The sequence below is a fragment of the Thamnophis elegans genome, chromosome 9, assembly GCF_009769535.1.
Source record: "Thamnophis elegans isolate rThaEle1 chromosome 9, rThaEle1.pri, whole genome shotgun sequence".
Taxonomy (NCBI): Eukaryota; Metazoa; Chordata; class Lepidosauria; order Squamata; family Colubridae; genus Thamnophis; species Thamnophis elegans.
Window position 1 is genome coordinate 63,150,355 of NC_045549.1, and position 21,675 is coordinate 63,172,029.

General features: G+C 37.7%; 1 protein-coding gene across 1 annotated transcript; it reads left to right on the forward strand.

Annotated features, from left to right (window-relative positions):
- The first annotated feature begins 244 nt into the window (after positions 1 to 244).
- Positions 245 to 18,978, forward strand: PLRG1 (pleiotropic regulator 1). The gene is made up of 15 exons (XM_032224390.1): positions 245 to 376; positions 3,073 to 3,179; positions 3,984 to 4,126; positions 5,032 to 5,082; positions 6,543 to 6,636; positions 8,589 to 8,679; positions 8,797 to 8,898; positions 10,255 to 10,347; positions 12,179 to 12,328; positions 12,419 to 12,520; positions 13,114 to 13,216; positions 13,897 to 14,005; positions 15,281 to 15,420; positions 17,082 to 17,275; positions 18,311 to 18,978. Exons 1-15 carry the CDS (start codon positions 368 to 370, stop codon positions 18,368 to 18,370), a joined length of 1,548 nt encoding a protein of 515 aa, XP_032080281.1. The 5' UTR covers positions 245 to 367; the 3' UTR covers positions 18,371 to 18,978.
- The last annotated feature ends 2,697 nt before the right edge of the window (positions 18,979 to 21,675 follow it).

Genomic DNA, 21,675 nt, shown 5'->3' on the forward strand with positions numbered 1-21,675 from the left:
ACTTCAACCCCCAGAATTCTCCAGCTCTGCTGGCTGGAGAATTCTGGGAGTTGAAGTCCACAAGTCTTAAAGTGGCCAAGTTTGGGGACACCAGCTCTTGACTATAACTTCGCATCTACGGTCCCCCGCCCTCCCATCACATCCAAAGGCGTCCCGGGTCCATTTGCGCCGCCAATCAGACGGCGAGCTTTTGCGCATGCTCCCGGATGCAAGCAGCGGAAACGTCACTTCCGTCGCACCGGTGACGGTTGCCGGAAGCGACTGTTGGTAACAGACTTGGTTGTGGTGTAAGTGGGAGCTGTGCGTTGCCGTTGAGGGGGGGAAGCCGAAGCCGCAACGGGCGGCTTTACCGAGGCCAGCTGCCATCATGGTGGAGGTAAGAAAGGAAGAGGCTTCCCTTCCGACCCTTTGGACGCGTCCGGGGCTTTATTCGAAAGGAAATTAGTGACGGCTCCTCGGTCTCTCCCGCTGGGGCTGCGTTTGCCCAACACCTTAGCCCCTCAAAACGGTCCATTATAGAATTAGAATAGATTAAAATAGAATTATTTATTGGCCAAGTGTGATTGGACACACAAGGAATTTGTCTTTGGTGCATATGCTCTCAGTGTACATAAAAGAAAAATAAAATAGAATATTATGAGTAGGAACCTAATGGGGTGCCTTCTTAGGCGAATATTGACGTGAGAGGATCCAAAGCATAAATGTGAACGGTTGTATGAAGAGAGGCATAGAATCAAGATTGCGTGAAGTATTTTTACTGCTTTATAAAGCCATAGTAAAATCACACCTGGAATCTTGTATCCAGTTTTGGTGGCAGGATTTGGGTTTGGCTAGTCTAGAGAAAAAAAGGACTAGGGGTGACATCATAACAGTGTTCCAGCATTTGAGGGGCTGCCATAAAAAGGGGGTCAACCTATTTTCCAGAGCACCAGAAGGCAAGACAATGGATGGATGGAAACGATGGATGGAAGCTAATCAAGGAGAGAACCAACCCAGAATTAAGGAGAAACTTCCTAACAGGACAGTTAATCAGTAGAGCAGCTTGCCTTCAGAAGTTGTGGGTGCTCCATCACTGGAGGTCTTTAAGAAAAGACTGGACAACCACCTATCTGAAATGGTTTAGGACAGGCTTGTCAAACTGATGGCCCATGGGCTGGATGCATCATGCACAGGCCACACCATCCCAGCTCCACAAAGGCAGAAAAGTCACAATATATCATATGACACAATCGAGTTTGACACCCATTGTTTAGGATCTCTTGCTTGAGCAGGGGATTTCGATTAGAAGACCTTCAACATTCCTTCCATCTTTATTCTGTTTAAATTGAAAGGTTTATTATACAACCACGATTCTTGTTTCCAGCTAAGTTTAGTTCTTACTTGTCTTTGCTTTCTACCTGTTTATTTTTGTACCTGTCTACAAAATGATATGTTTGAGCTTGTTCAACACTGTTTTTCATGGTTAACTGTAGCTTACTTGATTATTGCAATGTTCAGATTTTTCATGATACAAAGAATAAAATATCCAAACGGAATAGGCTAATTCAGCAACAAACAAAATTGTTGATTAAGTTCTGGCTCACTGCCTCTTGTAAGAAAAGCACAGTACATTGGGAAGGTAAGATACTGATAAAATGAGGCATATGATGCCACTGATACCAGCCAGAAAGTGAAATTATGTGCCAATCCATCCAAAATGTTTCAATACTACGAAAGGCTCTATAGGTTAAAAAAAACAAACTGTGTTGGACCAAGAAACAAACTGATAACCTAAACATCTTGTGGAGCAGAGATGCAACATATGCTGTTTTAGGAGGTCCCATACTTCCCATACCACTGTATTCTTCCAGATAGTCTTCAGGAGCAGCCCTGTGTTGAGTATGTTGCAGTAGTCAAATCTAAAGGTGACATAGTCACTCATGTTTTCCCACTGTTCCATCTGTAATAGTACTGTAACAACAATTGATTATATGCCCTCAGATTATTTTTAACTTTTAGCCACCACACAAATGATTTTTACAGTTAAATAATATTAAAACAGTAACATGGAAATTAATTTTTGTGGTTTTTACACTTTTCTCCTTTTCCACAATTACATAGGCAAAACAATACAGGTAGTCCTCAAGTTTATGACCACAATTGATTCCCAAATTTTTTGTTGCTGAGGCATTTGTTAAGTGACTTTTGCTTCATTTTATGACCTTTTTTGCCACAGTTGTTAAGTGAATCACTGCAGTTAAATTAGTAACACGGTTGTTAAGTGAATGATTTTCCCATTGACTTTGTCAGAAAGTCACAGAAGTTGACCTGGGACACTACAGCAGTCATAAATGTGAGTCAGTTCCCAAGCGTCTGCATTTTGATCACATGACCATGGGGATGCTGCAATGGTCATAAGGGTGAAAAATGTCTGTAAGTCACTTTTTAAAGTGCAGCTGTAACTTTGAACAGTCACTAAATGAACTGTTGTAAGTCAAGGACAATCTCATTTCCATTGTGTAAAATTGCACAAACAGAAGGCAGCATCTCATTTTCAGCCTTGAGATATTGGCAGATAAATAAATAGCTGGATGGTTACTTTCATATAAATGGTACAATAGTAAGGGAGAGATTTCTTTTGATATGCTGATCTTTAGAGCAAGAAGAAATGGCTGCCTTTGGTTTTCTCCCATAAAAAGTAAAACATGATTGTTTTGTTTAGTGATTACTGTAGAGGTTCCTTCTGACCTGAAGGTTAGATTTCTCCTATTCTGTTGAGTTTTGAAGGAGGTAGGAAAAGTTTTATGTGATTTCTTTTTCAAATCCCAGTGAGATCAGATGTTCATTTTCTTTGCTCATTGGTACATAAAGAGAAATTATGGTTATCTAGTAAATGAATCTTTTGTTTTCATTTTTCACTTCTTTGTTTTACTGAAAGTATTATGGATAAATCTGAACTCTTTTTTCTTTGCAGGATCCAATCTGGGTCAATCCTCGCGACCAGAGGTTTAGTCTTCTGAGTTTTTGGACTCGGGCTGGAGCCCATCCTCAAGGAATGTCTCTAACGCAATGTGTGCTTTTTTTCTTATTTAGGAAGTGCAGAAGCATTCTGTCCACACTCTTGTATTCAGGTCTTTAAAGAGGACTCATGATATGTTTGTGGCTGACAACGCAAAACCTGTATTATTAGATGAAAAGAGGTAAGAAATAGAACTAGGCATGAAATGAAAAATAGGTTTTGTTTTGAACCCAGAATAAGCACACTGTGCTTTAAAAGTTCTGCCAAGGTTTCAGCTGAAACAAAATGTGGGGATTTTTATATAATGAATAGGAAAGACTAGTGTGCATCTCTCTTGCAACCCCCATGTGGTTTGTACACTGATCTTCTGAGTACTTTCCCTGCCTGTCCTACTATTAGTGAGTTCAAATGCAGCATATCTAACTGACTTAGTCACCTCCATCTATCCAATGCTCCCCCCCCCTCCTTATGCCATATTTGAAGCCAAGGCAGTCAGCAGATAGGAAAGGAAAGGAAAGCTATTTGAAGACCGAGTGGGCTCGCCTTTTGAATATGCTGTTTTTGAAACCAAGGACAGTAGCAGCTAGCTCTCCCCCTCCCCCCCCCCCTCATCTTCCCAATGCTTCCTTTTCCTTACCTCACTTTAGCTTCTACCATTGGCATTGTTCATAGCTTGAATTCTGAAGTCTTGACTCAGTCCAGTATTCAGAGCTATATACCATGGAAAAATGGAATTATTCCCCTTAATTAATGCAGTTAAATAAACTTCAAGTTATTGTATGTTAAATAATCCGAATTGACTTTGGCATTTCATTCAAATTTAGAAAATACAGGAAAGTGGTATTTGGGTGGGGGGGAAATGTGTGCCAGCGCATGGCATAAGTATGTTTACATCAGACTTTATGAATCTCTACTGAGGTATGGTGTTATTATAGTAAAACATATGTTAAAAAACAAAGATGTAATAAAATATGTTTTTGTGCAGCCACAAGGTTAAGATGGCAGTTAAACTCCGTACAGAGTATGGATCTGTGCTACATATGCCTATATTGAAAGAATGTGTTCGAGAGAAGGGTCCCCATGGCATAGTAGAGTCCTATGGACACAAGCAGTATCTTCAAAACCCAGGTAGGTAACAATTACATGTGTGCAAGTGTGCTGGTGATGGATACAGATATGGCTTTAATAATCCTGAACCCTTGTTCAAGAAACACCTTTTGTAACCATGTGGTCACTATTAGATGATAGTAACTGTAGAGATGCTTACGATTGTTTTATTGGATTTGTGTCCCACTTTTAAAGAGAGGGTTGCCTGCGGGCTGAAACAGTGAATTGCAACTGCCTGAAGGCTTGTCATTGACTTGAGTCATTGATTTAAGGCAGAGATAATTAAATATAGATCAGAATGTAATAATAGATATCTAGATGTTTTAAAATACATTGGCAGAGTATCTGACTACCAGCTATGCAGAAAATTGTAATAACTAAAAAAGTTTTCAAACCCCAAGTCAAACTAATGAAAAAGAAAACCAAGTTAATTTCTATTTTCAGAACATGAGTCTGGTTCCATTACTAATCATAAGTGGCTAGGATGGGTTCTTGTGGGTAGATCCTTTGTGAATTCTTAACTTATGTCTTTTTGTTCAAACTGTTATTTTTCTTCTGAGTTCAGTCAATGATCTTGAAATTCTAGTCAAATAAACTAGATCCTACAGGGTAAAGTCCATATGTGCCTGGTTAAAAGAAAGCAGTATCAGTTCAAATACGAAAATTTCTTGAACATCCAGATATTGTTCAGAATATGTTTAACATCTTGCTAAACTCCTCCTGAGCTTTTCAGATATTCAGATACATATTTACATACTTATTATACATGTATTCATATGCATAAATATATGCATATTTTCTACATTAATTATTCAGTAGAAATTCAAACGATGGCTGCAGTTTGAAATCATGACAGGAATTGTATAATCATTAAATGATTGTTTTGACTCTTCTATAAATGACTTAATACATCTCTTAATGCTTAGGAGAGGATGATTATTTGATAACAGGAACACATCCATATCCTCCTGGACCTGGTGAGTAAGCTTACTGCCAAATACAATTATGTTTCCAATTGGAAATCTTAAGAAAGATGTCATTGTATATTAAGGTGCAGCATACTAATATAGACATGGATTTCAAAACAGTTTGAGTGTTATTCATGGGAGAATTATAAATAATCTTTATTGCTTTTGGTAATATTTATGATATCCTCTGTTACCATGTCTAATAGTTTAAATGCAGGTGTATTGCCAATATATCTTGAAATGTTTAAAAATCTCAGCATAGTTATAATCAGGGAACAGAGCGTCCTTTAGTTCAACTTTCTACCCAGGGTAGCATTCCTCAAACCTCCCAGGCAAATGATTGCCCAGCCTTTATTTGAAAACCTCCAGTGATGGAGCACTTATGATTCCAGGAGACATATTGTTCCACTGCTTAATAGTAAGAAAGTTCCTCATATTTGGATCTCTATCTGTAAATACTAAAACCAAATATCTATTGGTTTTTGTCCTAACATCAGGGTAGAATAAGTCTGTGTTGTCTTCCTATGCAAATATTGGAAGACTGGTATTGGTCATCCCTTAACTTTGACTTTTTTAAGATAAACATGCCCAGTTTTTGAAGTATTTGTAAGATTTAGCCTGCAAGACACTCCCCACCTTGCTGTTCCTCTCTGCATTATTTTTAGAAGCTCAGCAATCTCATGGAAGAATTCACCCATTCTTAGACATTGAGACAAACAAACAGAATTGCTTCTTGCTTGGTATACTTTGAATTGACAATTAGCAGGCTGCCAGATATTTTTCAAACTTTTAAACTAGGAATGAATATATATATATATATATATATATATATATATATATATATATATATATATATATATATATATATATATATATATATATATATGTTCATTGATCTATTCATGTTCTATCTCTTTATATAGCTTCAAAAAAATCTTATTCAGATTCATGTGTTATATACATTACAGATCACAAATTCTTTAATCTGAATTTAGTTTTTAATCTCTGCTTCCAGTCACTGAATTTCCAAACTCATATATGGAATTAATGTTTTAACTTCTTGTAGAACTCTTGTGAAACTGACCTTTTTTAAAATTTAAAAAACTGATTATTTTTGCTGAGTACTATGAAACTAAGCAGTTGAAATATCTGTGTGACCACATTAGCCATATACCCAGAAACTGCAATAAATTAAAAGTGTTCAAAATTAAAAAGCAGATAGAATAATACTTGAAATGGGCAATCTTTCAATATATAACATATCTGTTACCAGGGAAAAACTTCACATAGAATTCCCTTTTTTCCCCTGATTCCATAATTGCTTGGAGAAGTGATCATTGTTCCTTTATATGTTGCAAAATGAAAAATGGTACATGTATTAAATATATAATTTGTAACATGAATAAGCATTTAGTTGTTAATTTTATTGTAATTGATTATATTCTCTTTCCTTAAAAAAAAAAAACCAGGAGTGGCTCTGACTGCAGACACTAAAATCCAAAGGATGCCTAGTGAATCAGCATCTCAATCATTAGCTGTGGCACTGCCATCTTCTCAATCCAAGTAATTATATTGCATTTATTAATCAGCTAAGAAAGCAAAATGGCATTTTAGATTCATTTGCAAAACACAGTGATATTTGTTGATTCATGATAGTGTGCTCCATTTGATTATGTTCTTTGTAATTGTTCAGCAAGACGTTATTTACTATTGATAATTTAAGGGGGGGAGTAAAATAGGGACTTACATCAAACAGCAAAACAAGCAGTATGTAAATAGATATCTTTTCTGTTTCCGATGGCTTTTGTGTGCCATAAAGGATCTTTGATGAAAGCTAGTTTCTATAGTGTCGTGATGACGAATCTATGGCACCCGTGCCACAGGTGTCACGCAGAGCCATTTTGAAGGGCACGCGAGGCATTGCTCTGTGAGCTGGCCAGCCCCCATGTGACACTGGCCAGCTAACTGCGTCCTTTTAAGGCTGTTTTTCGCCCTCGGGAGGCTTGCAAAAAACCAGCCCTACTGGCAAACCAGAAGTTGCTCATAGGACCATTTTTTGCTCTCCGGACCAGAGCCCTGAAGGTTTCGGAGAGTGAAAAATAGACCTACGGGGAACCCAGAAGTTCGGGAATGGTAACTTCCGGTTTGTCCCTAGGGCCAATTTTTGCCCTCTGGAGCCTTCAGGGAAGCCTCCAGAAGGCTCCAGAGGTCAAAAAATGGACCTACGGGCAAACCGGAAGTCACCACTCCTGAACTTCTGGTTTCCCCGTAGGTCCGTTTTTTGCCCTTTGGAGGCTTCAGAGAAGCTCCTGAGGCCTCCAGAGGGTGTCCATGTGTGTGTGGGGAGGCTGTTTTCACCCTCCCTAGACTCCTAGAAAGCCTCTGGAGCCTGGGGAGAATGAAAAAAAACCACCCAAAGCGGGAGGGTCGTGCGCATATCATTATGGGTGTGCCATGCCAAGCACAAACCCCCTGTGTTTCCCCCGCTTTTGGCATGGGAGCCAAAAAAGATTCGCCATCACTGCTATAGTGTCTAGAGATTTCTGTATGAGCCAGGGCACAATCCATGAATAATACAGTCCTAATAGGCTTCTGCTCGGTAATAGGACATACATTCAAGTATGCCTGTGTGGGATTGCTCTTAACTAGGCTATCCTAAAAATATAGAGAAATAAATTGCAGCATAAATGACCTTGTAATTAACTTCAGTTCTTCGCTATATTATTGTTACATTAATACCAACCTTAAAAAGGAAGAGGAGCCATATCAGGACAGGTCTGTCTGGTCAAGTATTCTTTTTCCCAATGGCCTGCCAGGAAGTAAGATGGGTTCAATTTGCCTAGTCTTCCATGCTGTCTTATTCTAATGTCTCTGGCAGAATACGCTACAGTTACAATAATCTTCTGTTTTTAAAAATCCAAAATAATCTATCACAGGATCAGACAAATCGGTTACTTAATCACAGTACGATTTAATGTTATTCCTTGAAGCAGTATTTTAATGCCCTTTCTGAATATTATTAGAGAAGGAGCCATACGGCTATTCTAGTAAGAAGCCATATCCAGAAGACTGCCCTTTCTGATAGATAGATTCCAGCCAGAGTAAATGGTCTTATCAACAGGACAGCAATAGCATCTTTTTATTGTTATCTCCAGCAATCCTTTTGGACATTCACTCTTCCCATTATCAACAGAGATGATAAACCATACTTGCCTCAATGAATGTGCATCTATGACATGTTTCTTCCTTTGGTATTATGAGAAGCACTGATATAAAGTAAAAAATTAGTAAAGTTTCAGGCTCATGAAATACTATGGAATCTAATAGTCATGATTAAAATGTTGCTACTTATTACCAGTTTAGCTGGATTGTGATCTGAATATATTTTGTCATTCTGCACTAGTATGATGATACTCCACAGATTTTCTTGAATAGGTGTATTATCAGTTATATGCAAAATCAGCAGTCTATTAATTGTGGAGGTAAAAAGCCCTCATCATTTTTTCTCATTTCAGAATCGAATCAAATAGAACTGCTGCTGGTGTAGGTGATATATATAGACATGCTGGGATTTCTGAGCGTTCACAGCCTCCAGGTTTGACTATGGTAAGTTTCATTCCTCATGTAAATGAACCAGGTTATATTCTAATCTTCTAATGAGCTAGAAAGAACATAGAATTTGATAAAGAAAAATATATGATGTTACGTTTGTTCAATTTATAGGCTATGATGGAAGCTGGTGGGAATAAAAATTCTGCATTGATGGCAAAAAAAGCTCCAACAATGCCAAAACCACAGTGGCATCCACCATGGAAGCTATACAGAGTAAGTAGTAAATATATTAAAAGTATTTATTGCCGAATAAATAGTTTGTTAAATGTTGAACTAGTTTAGATGGGAATACAAAACCATACACTGAGGTTATTAGAAGAATAAGCCTATTCTGATCTTGAGTTCACTTCAGTATGTTTCAGGTAAGTTGGAAACATCTCTAAATAAACTAACAGCATTCTGATTAAGGTTTATTGACTGAATCAAGGCCATATCATATTTTTATCCTGTCTTGTTCCAGTAAATCATAACTGAATTAAATTAATTTCTGTGACTTGCTTAAAATTTGAAGTGATGTTTCCAATCACTTCAAAGTAGCAGAGGAGATGGGAAAAGCAGCTTGTTGTAGAATCTAATTCCAACAATCTTAGTTCGAATAGCTTAGTCTTGCATGTAATTGGCAGAACTGTCAGAGTGAGTGGATCAAATATTTTTCAGCTCCCACTCTTCAGAACTTCATGGAAACATACTGTAGAGCCCCTTAGAAGCATCTAGTTCATTACACACATGCACCACAGTATATGACTTATGTATTGCCTCTCACATTAGTTAACTAGTTACTTTTACAAAATGATGTGACAACCATAGTAGGCAAGGCAACACATTGTTAAATACAGTCCAAACAAGACTAACAAAAGTTCATTTTTAAAATTGAAGAAAGATATGGACAATTTATACCATCAAGGAGGAAACCTAACAAGATGAAAATGATGCAACTTGGGGGGAGTGAGGGGACACAGCTCCAAACTGAAGTTTAACTGATATAATACTGATACTTTTAATCTAGTTCTATGGATTATATAGACAAAAGTTGTTGCAAAAGAATTTGCTCTAGAAGGCAGCAACAAAAACAATCTTATTTCAAATAAAATTTGAAATTAACATAGTTTACAAATTCCTGATCATGGATGAATCTGCTGTGGTGGCGCAGTGTGAGAGTCCCGGTGGCTCAGTAGTTAGAATGTAGTATTGCAGGAATTTGATCCTGACTGGCTCAAAATTGACTCAGCCTTCCATCTTTCCAAGGTTGGTATAATGAGGATCTAGATTGTTGGGAAAAATATGCTGACATTGTAAACTGTCCAGAGAGTGTTGTAAAGACTGATATATAATTTGTATTGCTATTGCTATTTGTACATAATGATAGTGCAGAACTGGGCAACCTGCATCCTATGGGATTTGCAATTTCCTTTGGAACCCTCTTAATCATTATTCATTGAAAATTGGCAACGTTACAGTTACCGGTAGATTTGAAGCTGAATGACCAAACAAACTTTTTGTTATGTAACTGCTTTAAGCTGTCGGTTGATATTTGATCTAAATTGATAAATTGCCCTGTAACTTTTGCAGGTGATCAGTGGACATTTGGGATGGGTGAGATGTATTGCAGTTGAACCAGGGAATCAGTGGTTTGTTACTGGTTCTGCTGACAGGACTATAAAGGTGAGATATTGACTTAATTGTGGTCCAGTACTTTTTTTTATTCTTTCACTAATATACTTCATAATAATGCTTTAGTAATATCCACTTCAGTATATTTTATTACCTTCTATCTTTGCCTGTAGGCCAAATTGTTTAAGTACCGTATTTTCACGACTATAAGCCGCACTGAAAATCCTAAAATTTGATAAAAAACCGGCAGTGCGGCTTATAACCCGGTGCGCTTTATATATGGAAAAAGATCGAAAATCTCTCCCTCCCGATTTGACGCTCAAACTTGAAGCACGAGGACGGCTGGGCTGAGCGCCCGTTTCCGAGGCCCCCCCCCCCCCGCTTGGTAGGAAGTCCAGATCGAAAGCCAAGCCTGCGGCTGGCTGGCTGGCCGGACTACCAGCCCCAGCAGCAGCCCCCGGCCAGTTGGGGTAGAGGAATACAAGCCCCATTAGCCCCAGCCCAGGCTTTCCCTCCACCCCTGCATTGACGCGTCGTTCAACCGACCCATTCTCCCCCCAGGTTTTATTTGCCAGCGGAGCCCACCCACCAGACAGACCCTCGCCCCGTTTTCTCCCCCCACCCAGCGTTCCCTCTAAGCTGCGCGCGTGAGCGGCCGCGCAGGTAACAAAGAAACACCGCGCACAAGTTTCAAAGTGCAGCGCAGTGTTTTTGAATGTCTTTAAATGTGACTGGAAATATCCCCCTTCCCTCCTTTCTGAACTCTGATTTCTGATTGGTGAAATCAAGGAAAACTCTGCCCGGAGACCGATGACGCTGCAGAAGGGAGAATTCCCATTGGTCCCCCAGCTGCAAAATGTCAGAAATCTCCCCGTTCTGCCAGGCGGCTGCCAAAGGGAAGGGAGGGTTGGGGCGCTTCTCCCAACAGCCCAGGGCCGGCTCCTCTGCCTTCCTCGGCGGTTGGGAGAGCCCTGCGCCCCTTTCAGTCTCCCTGGGGGCCGCCAGGGTTGCTGCGGCTGGAGACGAGCGCTGCTGGGGAGAAGTCAGCGGGAGGGGGAGGAGAAGGGAAACTTCTGTTCGGGACGCCTTTTCCCTCCTCTCCCCCGGATCTCCCCCCGGCAGCGCTCGCCCCGCGGGGGCTGCCTGGCACCGATCAGCTGAGAGGCTGGCAAAGAAGCGGCTCTGGGAGGAAGAAGGCAGGGATGCTGGCTGCCATTCGCTTCCCTTCCTGTTCGCCGCCGCCTGCAGCCCACAGCACCCCCTCTAGCTGGTGTGGGGGTGGCTTCAGGCTGTTCCTGCCCTTCCCCTTTTGGCTGCCGCTGCTTTTCTGCGGTGCCCAAGCTGGCCCAGCCCTGACTCGCTGCCCTAAACTCAGGGAGACCCTCTGCAGTCCCTCTCGTCTGGCCGGGATGCCAGCGAGAGTGTGTTGGGCTGAAGGAAGGAGGGATACTCTCTCTCTCTCGAGCAAATAATAAATAAATCCACACGCGGGGCTCAACGGAGCTTTGAAAGCCGCTTTCTCGCCCGGAGCTTCCCTTCACATCTCTGGAACGGCTTGGCTCCTTTTTTTTTTTTTTTTTTTTAGGGCGCCCCTCCGTTGGTGCGGCTTATAACCCGGTGCGCTTTATGTATGAAAAAAGTTTGAAAAATTAACGTTAACTGATACTGCGGCTTATAACCCGGTGCGGCTTATGGTCGTGAAAATACGGTATGTTAGTAATCCCAAACTCGGATTGGTAAACTATTGTTTCAGTCTTTCTACCATCCTGAAGGAATGTATTTTGTATTCTACTAAGATCTTTGAGATGTTGCTCAATTAGAATAACGGCCTTTTGTGTGTTTTGTTTCAAAGAACACCAAAGATGTATTTTTCTCATTACAGATTTGGGATCTTGCAAGTGGCAAATTAAAACTGTCTTTAACAGGACATATTAGTACAGTTCGAGGTGTAATAGTCAGTGCAAGAAGTCCTTATCTTTTCTCATGTGGGGAAGACAAACAGGTGAAATGTTGGGATCTTGAATATAATAAGGTAACTAAATAAATTTGAAAGAGTTGGAATCTTTCAGGAATGTACTGATGATAGAACATTCAGTACTGATTGTAATATGTTTACATCCAGGTTATTAGGCATTACCATGGCCATCTCAGCGCTGTGTATGGTTTGGATTTGCATCCAACAATAGATGTGCTTGTAACTTGTAGCAGAGATTCAACAGCACGTGTAAGTAAAGCAGAAGTGTTCATATATATATGAATATAAACCTTGTTTGTCCCTGTGGAAACTAATGTGATTTTTTTTTGTCATTAGCTATTTAAAATCTTCAGATTCTATTAATTCCAGTTAATCAAAAAAGAATTATTTTTAAATATGGAAAGTGAATTATCTGATGCATTTGTAATCCCAGGATTGTGCCATTGAAATACTTTTGCAAAATAACCAAATTGGGATAGTACTGTTTAATATTTTTTTGTTTTAAGGGTTGGGAGTAGAAATAAGGAGGATCCCTGGGGCTGCAAACTGTTGTAATCCATGCTTTATCCCTCAAAGGCATACAGAAAAAAGTTGAGCAGTTTCAGTTCTGCTCCTTACAATACTGAACCATGCCAGTGGCAGGAAGTGCTTGTGTGTGTCTGCTATTTTCCTACACAAATACTGTTCTTGCTGTATGTGGGAGTTCATAAGTGATACTAAGATCAGCAGGATCTTGCATGATAAGCTCATAAATATATATAGATGGTAATGTTTGTTTGATAAAAGATTATTTATAACCATGCATTGTTGTACTTAATTGTTTAAATTTATGATCTTATTAGATTTGGGATGTAAGAACAAAAGCTAGTGTGCATACATTGTCAGGACACACAAATGCTGTGGCAACAGTGAAGTGTCAAGCAGCAGAGCCACAGATTATCACAGGTACGATTAATGCATAATTTAGTAAGTTGGTCCTGTAGCCAACTTCCACGCAGTTGCTTATGGTTTAATAAAATGCTTCCATTTGTTGCATTTGTGGTTTTCAAATATGTCAATGTTTTAAATAATTCTGCATATAGCTAAGAACCTCTGGATATAAACAATTATAACTACCCAGAATTGCTTTAAAAAATATATTGAAAGCATGAGAATCTTGAATGCTTTTCACAGTTGTTATTGAATTGCAGCAAGTACTTATTCAAGCAAATAGATTTAAGATTTGAAAAACTGCCTTGCAAAGGAAGAGAAGGTCTTTCAGAAAATCACCTTTTTACTGCTTTGGCCATATGAATAGGGCCCACAAATGAATTAGAATATGTATCTGCAGCAGTTCAATTTGTGGCTCCGGGGACTTTCCCTGGAGCTATGGTAGAACAGAGAGGGTACTGTTCTGCCAAGGTCATAATTGTTGTCGGCATGCTGTATGACCTCTGTATTACTGGAGCATGCAGTGGGGTGCCAGAAGTAATACCAGTAATATATCTACCACCTTTCTTATTTTAATATGACTCAAAGCAGCAGGAAGATTTTCAAGTGCAGGGGAAACAGATACATTAAGGAAAAACAAAATGTGGTGTAAGGATTTATCTATATTACTTCTTAAATTCATTTCTTCATTGCAGGAAGTCATGATACCACCATACGTCTCTGGGACATGGTAGCAGGGAAAACACGGGTCACGTTAACAAATCACAAGAAATCCGTAAGAGCAGTTGTCTTGCATCCAAGACAGTAAGATTTTCCTTTTTTTTTTAAACAGACTTTTAAAAAAGTAAATAACCTTTTTTATTATAGATAAATCAGACTGCCAGTCATGAACGCAATACTGTACTGCCTATTTAAGGCAATATTTTGTTTAATTTCTCTAGTAGTTTTAACTATTAGAGCAATGTATTATTGCAATGTCACACAACCTTGTGAGCTTTTGATCATTGCTTGAAATTTTCCTTCATTAAGACCAGAGGGTTTTGTGCAAAAGTTGGTTCTGTATACAGCAGAACAAGATTAAAGTATATAAGATTAAAGCTATAATCTTGTATATGCTTTCTTAGATTGTCTTTCACTATCATCAGTGAGGAAGAGTTGAGTATTTATTCTTAGATTTAAATACCGGTAGTTCATTTCTTTACCCGGATGAAAACAGTATGTCTTCTGCTGGCATTGTTCCCCTTTTACATCTCAATAAAAGACTGAGAGTGGTTAGATGTGCAAATTAAGCCATAGTGTCTACTGACCAAATAGAGCTATTATGTGGAAAAAATATGACCCACTTTGGTGGATTATTCCCATACAGTAAATCTTTGATTTTATTATCTTTAGTTGAGTAAAAGTATCAGGGGGCACAATGGCTCAGTGGTTAAAGATGCTGAGTTTGTTAGCTGGAAAGTTCACAGCCTGGGTTCGAGACCCAAGTGCTATGCAATGGGGAGAGCTCCTGTTCCTGCCCCAGATCGTGCCCATCTAGCAATTTGAAAACATGCAAATGTGAGTAGATTAATAGGTACCACTTTGGTGGGAAGGTAACAATGTTCTGTGTGCCTTTGGTTTATAACCAGGCTGGCAACATGACAATGGAAGATGTCTTCAGACAATACTGGCTCCATCGGCTAGGAAATGGAGATGAGCACCATTTCCTAGAGTAGGATAGGGGAAACATAGTTAAGCAATATAAAGATAAAGTGGACATAATCTATCTGTATGCTATATACATACAGCAAGCAGTTCTACAGTACTTAAATTGCTGGGTGAAGAACGTACACTTCCTAGTTCCTACTGAATGTCAATTTCCATATAGTTTTACTACTACTAATGTGAATTCAGATCACTAGAAGTTGTAATTCAAAAATATCTGGAAAGCCATGTTTCTTTGCCACCAAAAATAATTCATAGGAAATAATTTAACATTGAAACTATGATAAACCCTGGTAACTTTAACAATCAATAATTAAATGCTGATTAATTAGACATCCAACAGTTTTTAAGATCTTAATATACATTTTCTTGCAGGTACACATTTGCATCTGGATCTCCAGATAATATAAAACAGTGGAAATTCCCTGATGGAAATTTTATCCAAAACCTTTCTGGCCATAGTGCTATTATCAATACATTGGCTGTGAACTCAGATGGAGTCCTGGTTTCTGGAGGTAAGTTAAAATTTGCATATGATTTGTAAACAAATTCTAATTTGCTATTATGCACTGTAGGACTCATGATACAGCACTATCTTTCGTGGGCTATTCTAAAGCTCTGATTATTTAGAACTTATTGGCAGACATGAACATCAGAGATGGAAGGATTTAATATGGGCTTCCAATTTATTTTGACCCTTAATTTTTGGACCGCTAACCTGTGGCTATCTGTCGGATATCAGACTACTGTACCCATCATGTCTAACCAGTAACCACGCTGTGACATTGGGAATCTGCAAGTTTCCCATTTCTAGTTTAAAATGTCCTTATCTTTTCTCTTGTAAGATTTTCCTGCACAAAGGCAAAAAATGAATATATTTACTGCAAATTTTGGTACTTGCTGAAATCTGATGTGGGCAAGGAGCTGAACCTGCCCAAAGCTAACAGTCATGAGGTCCACCAGGAGTAGTGTATCATGTCAGTTTTTCAATTTTTTCTCCCTAAAGTCAGCAATGCACACTTATTTCAACAAGTGTTTGCATGGTAGTAGTTCTATTTTTCAGCATTTTTTATTTTAAAATTATTTTTGTATTTAAAGGAATGTATGTATGTATGTATGTATGTATGTATGTATGTATGTATGTATGTATGTATGTATGTATTCCTTTAAATACAAAAATAATATATATATATATAGACCCATGTTTTTAGGAGAGCCTTCAATGAAAGCTAATTCAAGCCCATTTAAATATATATACAAGGAGAAATGGTAATGTAAGTTTAGCCTAAAACATCACAGATAATATGAAGAATTTCTACCTGGTGCCAGTATGTTAGCACAGGAATTCTGGGAACAGTTTTTTTCCTGGGCTTTCTAGTCCTCAGGTACTCTAGTGTTATGTTTGGCTATAACTCCCATTAGGTACTGTTCTGACCCCCCTCCTTGCTCATTCAGAAACGACAGCCACACACAGCTTGCAAAGGAATGTCTTTATCAGTCCCGGCTTTTGCTGGCTGCGAGCCCAAAATAAACATAGATGAATTCTCTGGCAAAAAGTTAAACAGCAAATGCAAAAACAAACTCATACAGCAAACCAGGTTTATATAAAGCAAATCACTTATCCAAGTGGTTTCTCTGAATCATGAACACGAACTGGGAACCTAGACTAGAACAACGAAGGAACGTTGACTTCTGCAACTAGGGCGTGGCACTATCAGTCTTTTATCCACAGGAGGAGATCCTTAACGAGCCACAGCTGCTTGTTATCTTCTCCTGTGAGCATCCTGAAACCACTCACTGATAGCAGCTCCAAAGGCTCCTACCAAGCCACAACAGGTATATAATCCAATACTTACAAATGGACAAGACTAGAAGACTATCTGCAATATATATTAACTGCAGATAGCAAGCATTATTTTCCCATACATAATATCAGTACAAGTTCTAGGAAAATAAAATACTATATCTTGGTAGAGCACTTGTGATGATTAATTTTTTTTCTAGAAGTCAATCCTAATGAAATCAGAGGGGCCCAGAGATGGATTGTTAATCTTATTGTATAGAAATGAATTGTGTGGATGCAAACAGATCTAGATTATGGTGGATGTATTCAGAATAACTATGATATATACTTGAATTGTGACTTTGAATGAATATCCTGGTGTTTTATTTTCAGCTGACAACGGTACAATGCACCTTTGGGATTGGAGAACTGGGTACAACTTCCAGAGGGTGCATGCAGCTGTACAGCCTGGCTCTTTGGACAGTGAATCGGGAATATTTTCTTGTGCATTTGACCAATCTGAAAGCAGACTTCTTACAGCTGAAGCTGACAAAACTATAAAAGTCTATAAAGAAGATGATTCTGCGGTATGTGGGATATTTTTAATAACATTTTACAGCATAAAACTAGGTTGAAGATACACAGTGTAGATATTCTGAAATTAATCTAAAAAGCATATTTAATGTTAAACAGTTATTAAATAAAGTTCACAAACAACATTTTACCCCAGTGGAAACATTATTTTTAAAAAATATGGTTTATAAGTTGAGTTCAATTGCTTTATAGAAACTTTCCAGTAATACAATAAAATAAATGCTTTTGCATTCTGTTCTTCAGTTTCAGTAAAGTAACTCAGAGCATTATGTGATCAGATATTTATTCAGTTTGGCTAACAAAATATGTATTTATGATTGCATTTTAAAAACAGTGAATTACACTTTATAGAACAATTAGAACAATTTTATATATATCTACTCATAAGTTCAACTTAGTTTTGTGGGTTTTATTTCCAAATAAATTTATGATATTTCAATCTGCTTTCACATTTAGTATGGCAGCATGTTGTGATGTATAAAGGAAGATACATCAAAACAAACCAACTGGTCAAATTCTGGTAGTTCACAAATGACAAGAAATCACTCTTAGACTAGTTAACAAAATATCTGATTAATGAAAATAGTAAATAGAGCACACACTTTCAAAAACAATTGTAATTCTTATGTTTCTTAATTGATGCTGTGGTTTATGTGAAAGATTTCAATTGGACTTTTTAAATTCTTCTCCAAAACTGTTAATCATGGGTAACATGAGATGAAATAGGAAATAAATCCATTTGTGTTTTCATACCAATAGTGCCTTTCTCTTCCCATTAAAATTTAAAAAGAAATGGAGAATATTTATACGGAAGATATGGCATTGAGTTCCTCTTCAGCTAGGGATTGACTGGGAAGTCAATACGAGTGACTGTTCTAAATAAGAAAGGCCAAAGTAGTTAAATTGGTATATCATTTGGGATTGTATTCAGAAATTCCCTAGAGCCAGTTTTAGGAAATATGTAACTGTAGCATTTGCAAAGTTAGAATTGGGCTAGAACTCTTTTTTTTCTCTTTTAATCTCTCTAGACTGAAGAAACTCATCCTGTTAGCTGGAAACCTGAAATCATCAAGAGAAAACGATTTTAAATGAGACCAAACCTCCATTGATGTGCCATAATCCCAACCCTTTGTTACATAGCCGAAACACTGCTAAAGCCATTGCTCAGTTTGCAGTTTTTACATTTTGTATTGCTTTCTTCTCTGAGTTTTTCTCTTCTCCTATAATGCTTTCTTTTGGAATTTATCTTTTCTCTCATCCTAGAAAAATCAGCTGCAGTTATTACATGTACATTACATAGTGCTATTAACTGTAGACCATTAAATGTTTGTGTGTCTTTTTGTGTGGATGGAAGGTGGCGCTGTTTTCTTTCTGCCTTCTTGATGAAGAAGTAATGTTTGAAATTTTGATGATTTTTTTTTAAAAAAAAACTTGCATACTACTCTGTCCTAGGACCCTGAATGGTAACATTGTCAAGGGAAAACAAAAGCCATTGTAGTAATGATTCACGTCCTTAATACAATGTGCTGCTTGTAAAGATGTAATCCAATACATTTCATTTCCCCTAAAATAGAAGACTTAACTGCAGTCTCGTATGTTGAATGTGCATCATTCTGCTTGAGTCACGGTTCTATTTTTGCCTATCCCATGTTTGAATCATCATTAAAATTTTATTGAAACAACCTTTTAAAAATAATTTGATGTTTGTCTCTTCCATTTTTACATTCTTATTTATGAAAGCTTTAAAAAGTGAAGGTAATACATTGGAAAAGAAATCGAACACATTTCAGAAATAGGTATACTTTTCAGCTGAAATAAAATACCCTTGCACGTATATGGGTGGACTTTGCTTTAAATGTAATGGCAAAGTATTCCTTATTTTGCTTTGCAGCCCTTCATACAACATTGAATTTTGCTTCTCAGTAGCATGACCTCCCTAGCTTTTCAGAGAAGAGGAAGTCTGTTAGGAAGGGCTGAAAAAATCACTGCACATTTTTTTCTCTTTGGATTTTACTTACTGCTTCAAGGGTGTGTCTAATATAGATTGAGATCTTTAGCTTTTTCTTCCCTCCATGTGAGTTGTGACAAAGACAAGTTGGATATAATGTCTTCACTTAAACTTTCTTAAAAATGTTTCAAGTATGTATTATATGTATGCTTGTATTCATTCACATGTAATGTCAGTAGCATGCTTGATTTGTAAGGTACTGTTATTAATGTAATTTCCATATAACACCTGAGGCTATCGAGTAGGTTTTGATAAAAATATGTAATTGTTGTAGAAAGCCTTTATTACAAAGATCATATATGTTGCAAGTGTGTGATGAAACATTTTTAAGTACCTTAAAAATTGGAATAGTTATCACTTTTCCTTAAAATTGATTCAGGTTGGAGTCATTGTGAAGCTGTGAGCCATTGCTTATATTTATACCAAGGCAATCAATTATACTTAATACCAGGTAGAAGTACTTAGGAATTTATGGTGCAAGTCTCTATTAAATGAAATTACTGCATTGCATCAATCTTTTTAAACATCAGCCACAGATTATAAACCTAAATTTAGCATATCACAAGTATATGACCGTTTTTTTGCTCAATTTTGCCCAGCCCCCAGAGCACTCTGGAAGCTGCCTAAAGGCTATGTGTGTCAGTTTATTGAGAAAAAACAGGCCCATTTTTGCAAAAAAAAACTTGGATGTTTTTTGCTCATTCCTCCCGCCCCCCCCCCCCGAACCTCCTAAAGGCTATTAATGCCTTTTTTGATGAAAAACGGGCCGTTTTTGGGAAGTCTGCAGAGTGCAAAAATTTCTTTAATTTGCCTCTTCGAAATCTTGGTGTATCTTATACTGCGGTGCGTCTTATTCTTTGAAAAATAGGGTATTTGCAGAAGAATGTTAAAAGTTATTTTCTTTATGTTTGATTCTTTGGGTCACAGTCCAAGGGTTTGTACTTAAAAACAATTGCTTAATAGATTGAGTACCTGATATTCACATTTTAATTGAAAGCAGGGATATTTGTGTTGGAAAGACTTCATAACATTTGTTACTTGGCCAGGGTGGTCTGAAGTGTTGTCAAGTAAATCAGTATATTCTAGTGTTTCCAAAAGTAACCATGATTTTTTTTTTAAATTGTGTCTCAGGCCAATGAGCTTGTGCTAATCTCAGGAATGGTGCCCAGATCTTTTTTCTATATCAATGGGAGCTTTCAATGTGATCCTTCGAGCATAATCTTCCAGGAATTCCAGGGATCAGCTACTCAGGCCAAATTCTAAACAATCCCTTAAATACTATCTTATTCTTTAGAAGCCATGCATAGGATGGTTAAATGGGCAGGTATATAGAGTCCCCACTCTCCCAAAAAACAAACAAACCCAAGGATAGCTTCTAAAAGGGTAAGCTGCAAAGGTAATTGCTGGAGGATTTCATACTCCAACCTGCTTGGATTTTACATAACATTTGTTGAAGAGGTTTTAGAAATCGTTGGTTAAATGTTAATAGATTTTTCCAAGATACTAAACAGAAAACTAGTAACTGGGTATAAGCTATACAATAGTTATCTCAGTTAATATGAGGATACTCATCTTTATCTTAAGAAATACCAGAACTATTATAAATGTTGATTTGCACCATTGCAGGTGTAAGTAAAATGGTGATCATAGAAAATAATTTTATGACTAAATTACTTTTAGATAACATTTCTGGATGATAATCATGGAACCACATGGATGGAAAATACATTTATTGAGATTTATATACATTTATATTGAGATGTACTCAGTCTATACTGAGGTGAACAGAAATTCTTGCTCTATAAATTCTCTTTAACTCTTGAGGATAAAACTGCTATTTGGACAATTTGTCAAGAGATATTATTAGTAATGTTTGATTTCATAACCATTTTAAAAGCACAAAAAGATCTTTTCCCATTTATTTAAAGGAAAAATTCAGATTCTGTTATGTGTTTCATTTATTCTGCCTTTATCATTATTGTCATTCTTGAAGGCAAGAGCTGCTCATATGTTGGACTGCACGAAAGAGGGTTAAAGGGAACTATTTATTTCCTTGGCTATGGCAAGACTATTACAGTAATCTATTTAGATTTGTGCATGAAAAGTGTTTTTGAAACAATATCTCTTCCACATCAATGCAGGTAATTGATAAGTGTACCACTGAAATGCTGGTGAAGCTTGTTTTCCCCAAAAGAAACAAGGACTAAATGCCCTTGGCAGGAAATATAGTAGGTTTCATTCCATTCTATGAAAGTTATCTCCAAGTAACGTGTATATGGATAGGGTTGGGAATGGCTAGCACATATATGCGAGGGGAACCTTTACCTTAACATGTATATTACTCCGCTATAATGAGAAACAATAGCAACTAAAATTAATGAGTGG

What these genes read in the sequence shown, in the direction of transcription:
- PLRG1 (XM_032224390.1), top strand. An exon ending in GCAGTATCTTCAAAACCCAG is followed by an intron (nt 4,127 to 5,031) that starts GTAGGTAACAAT and finishes CTTAATGCTTAG; the next exon opens with GAGAGGATGATTATTTGATA. An exon ending in AGAGCCACAGATTATCACAG is followed by an intron (nt 13,217 to 13,896) that starts GTACGATTAATG and finishes TCTTCATTGCAG; the next exon opens with GAAGTCATGATACCACCATA.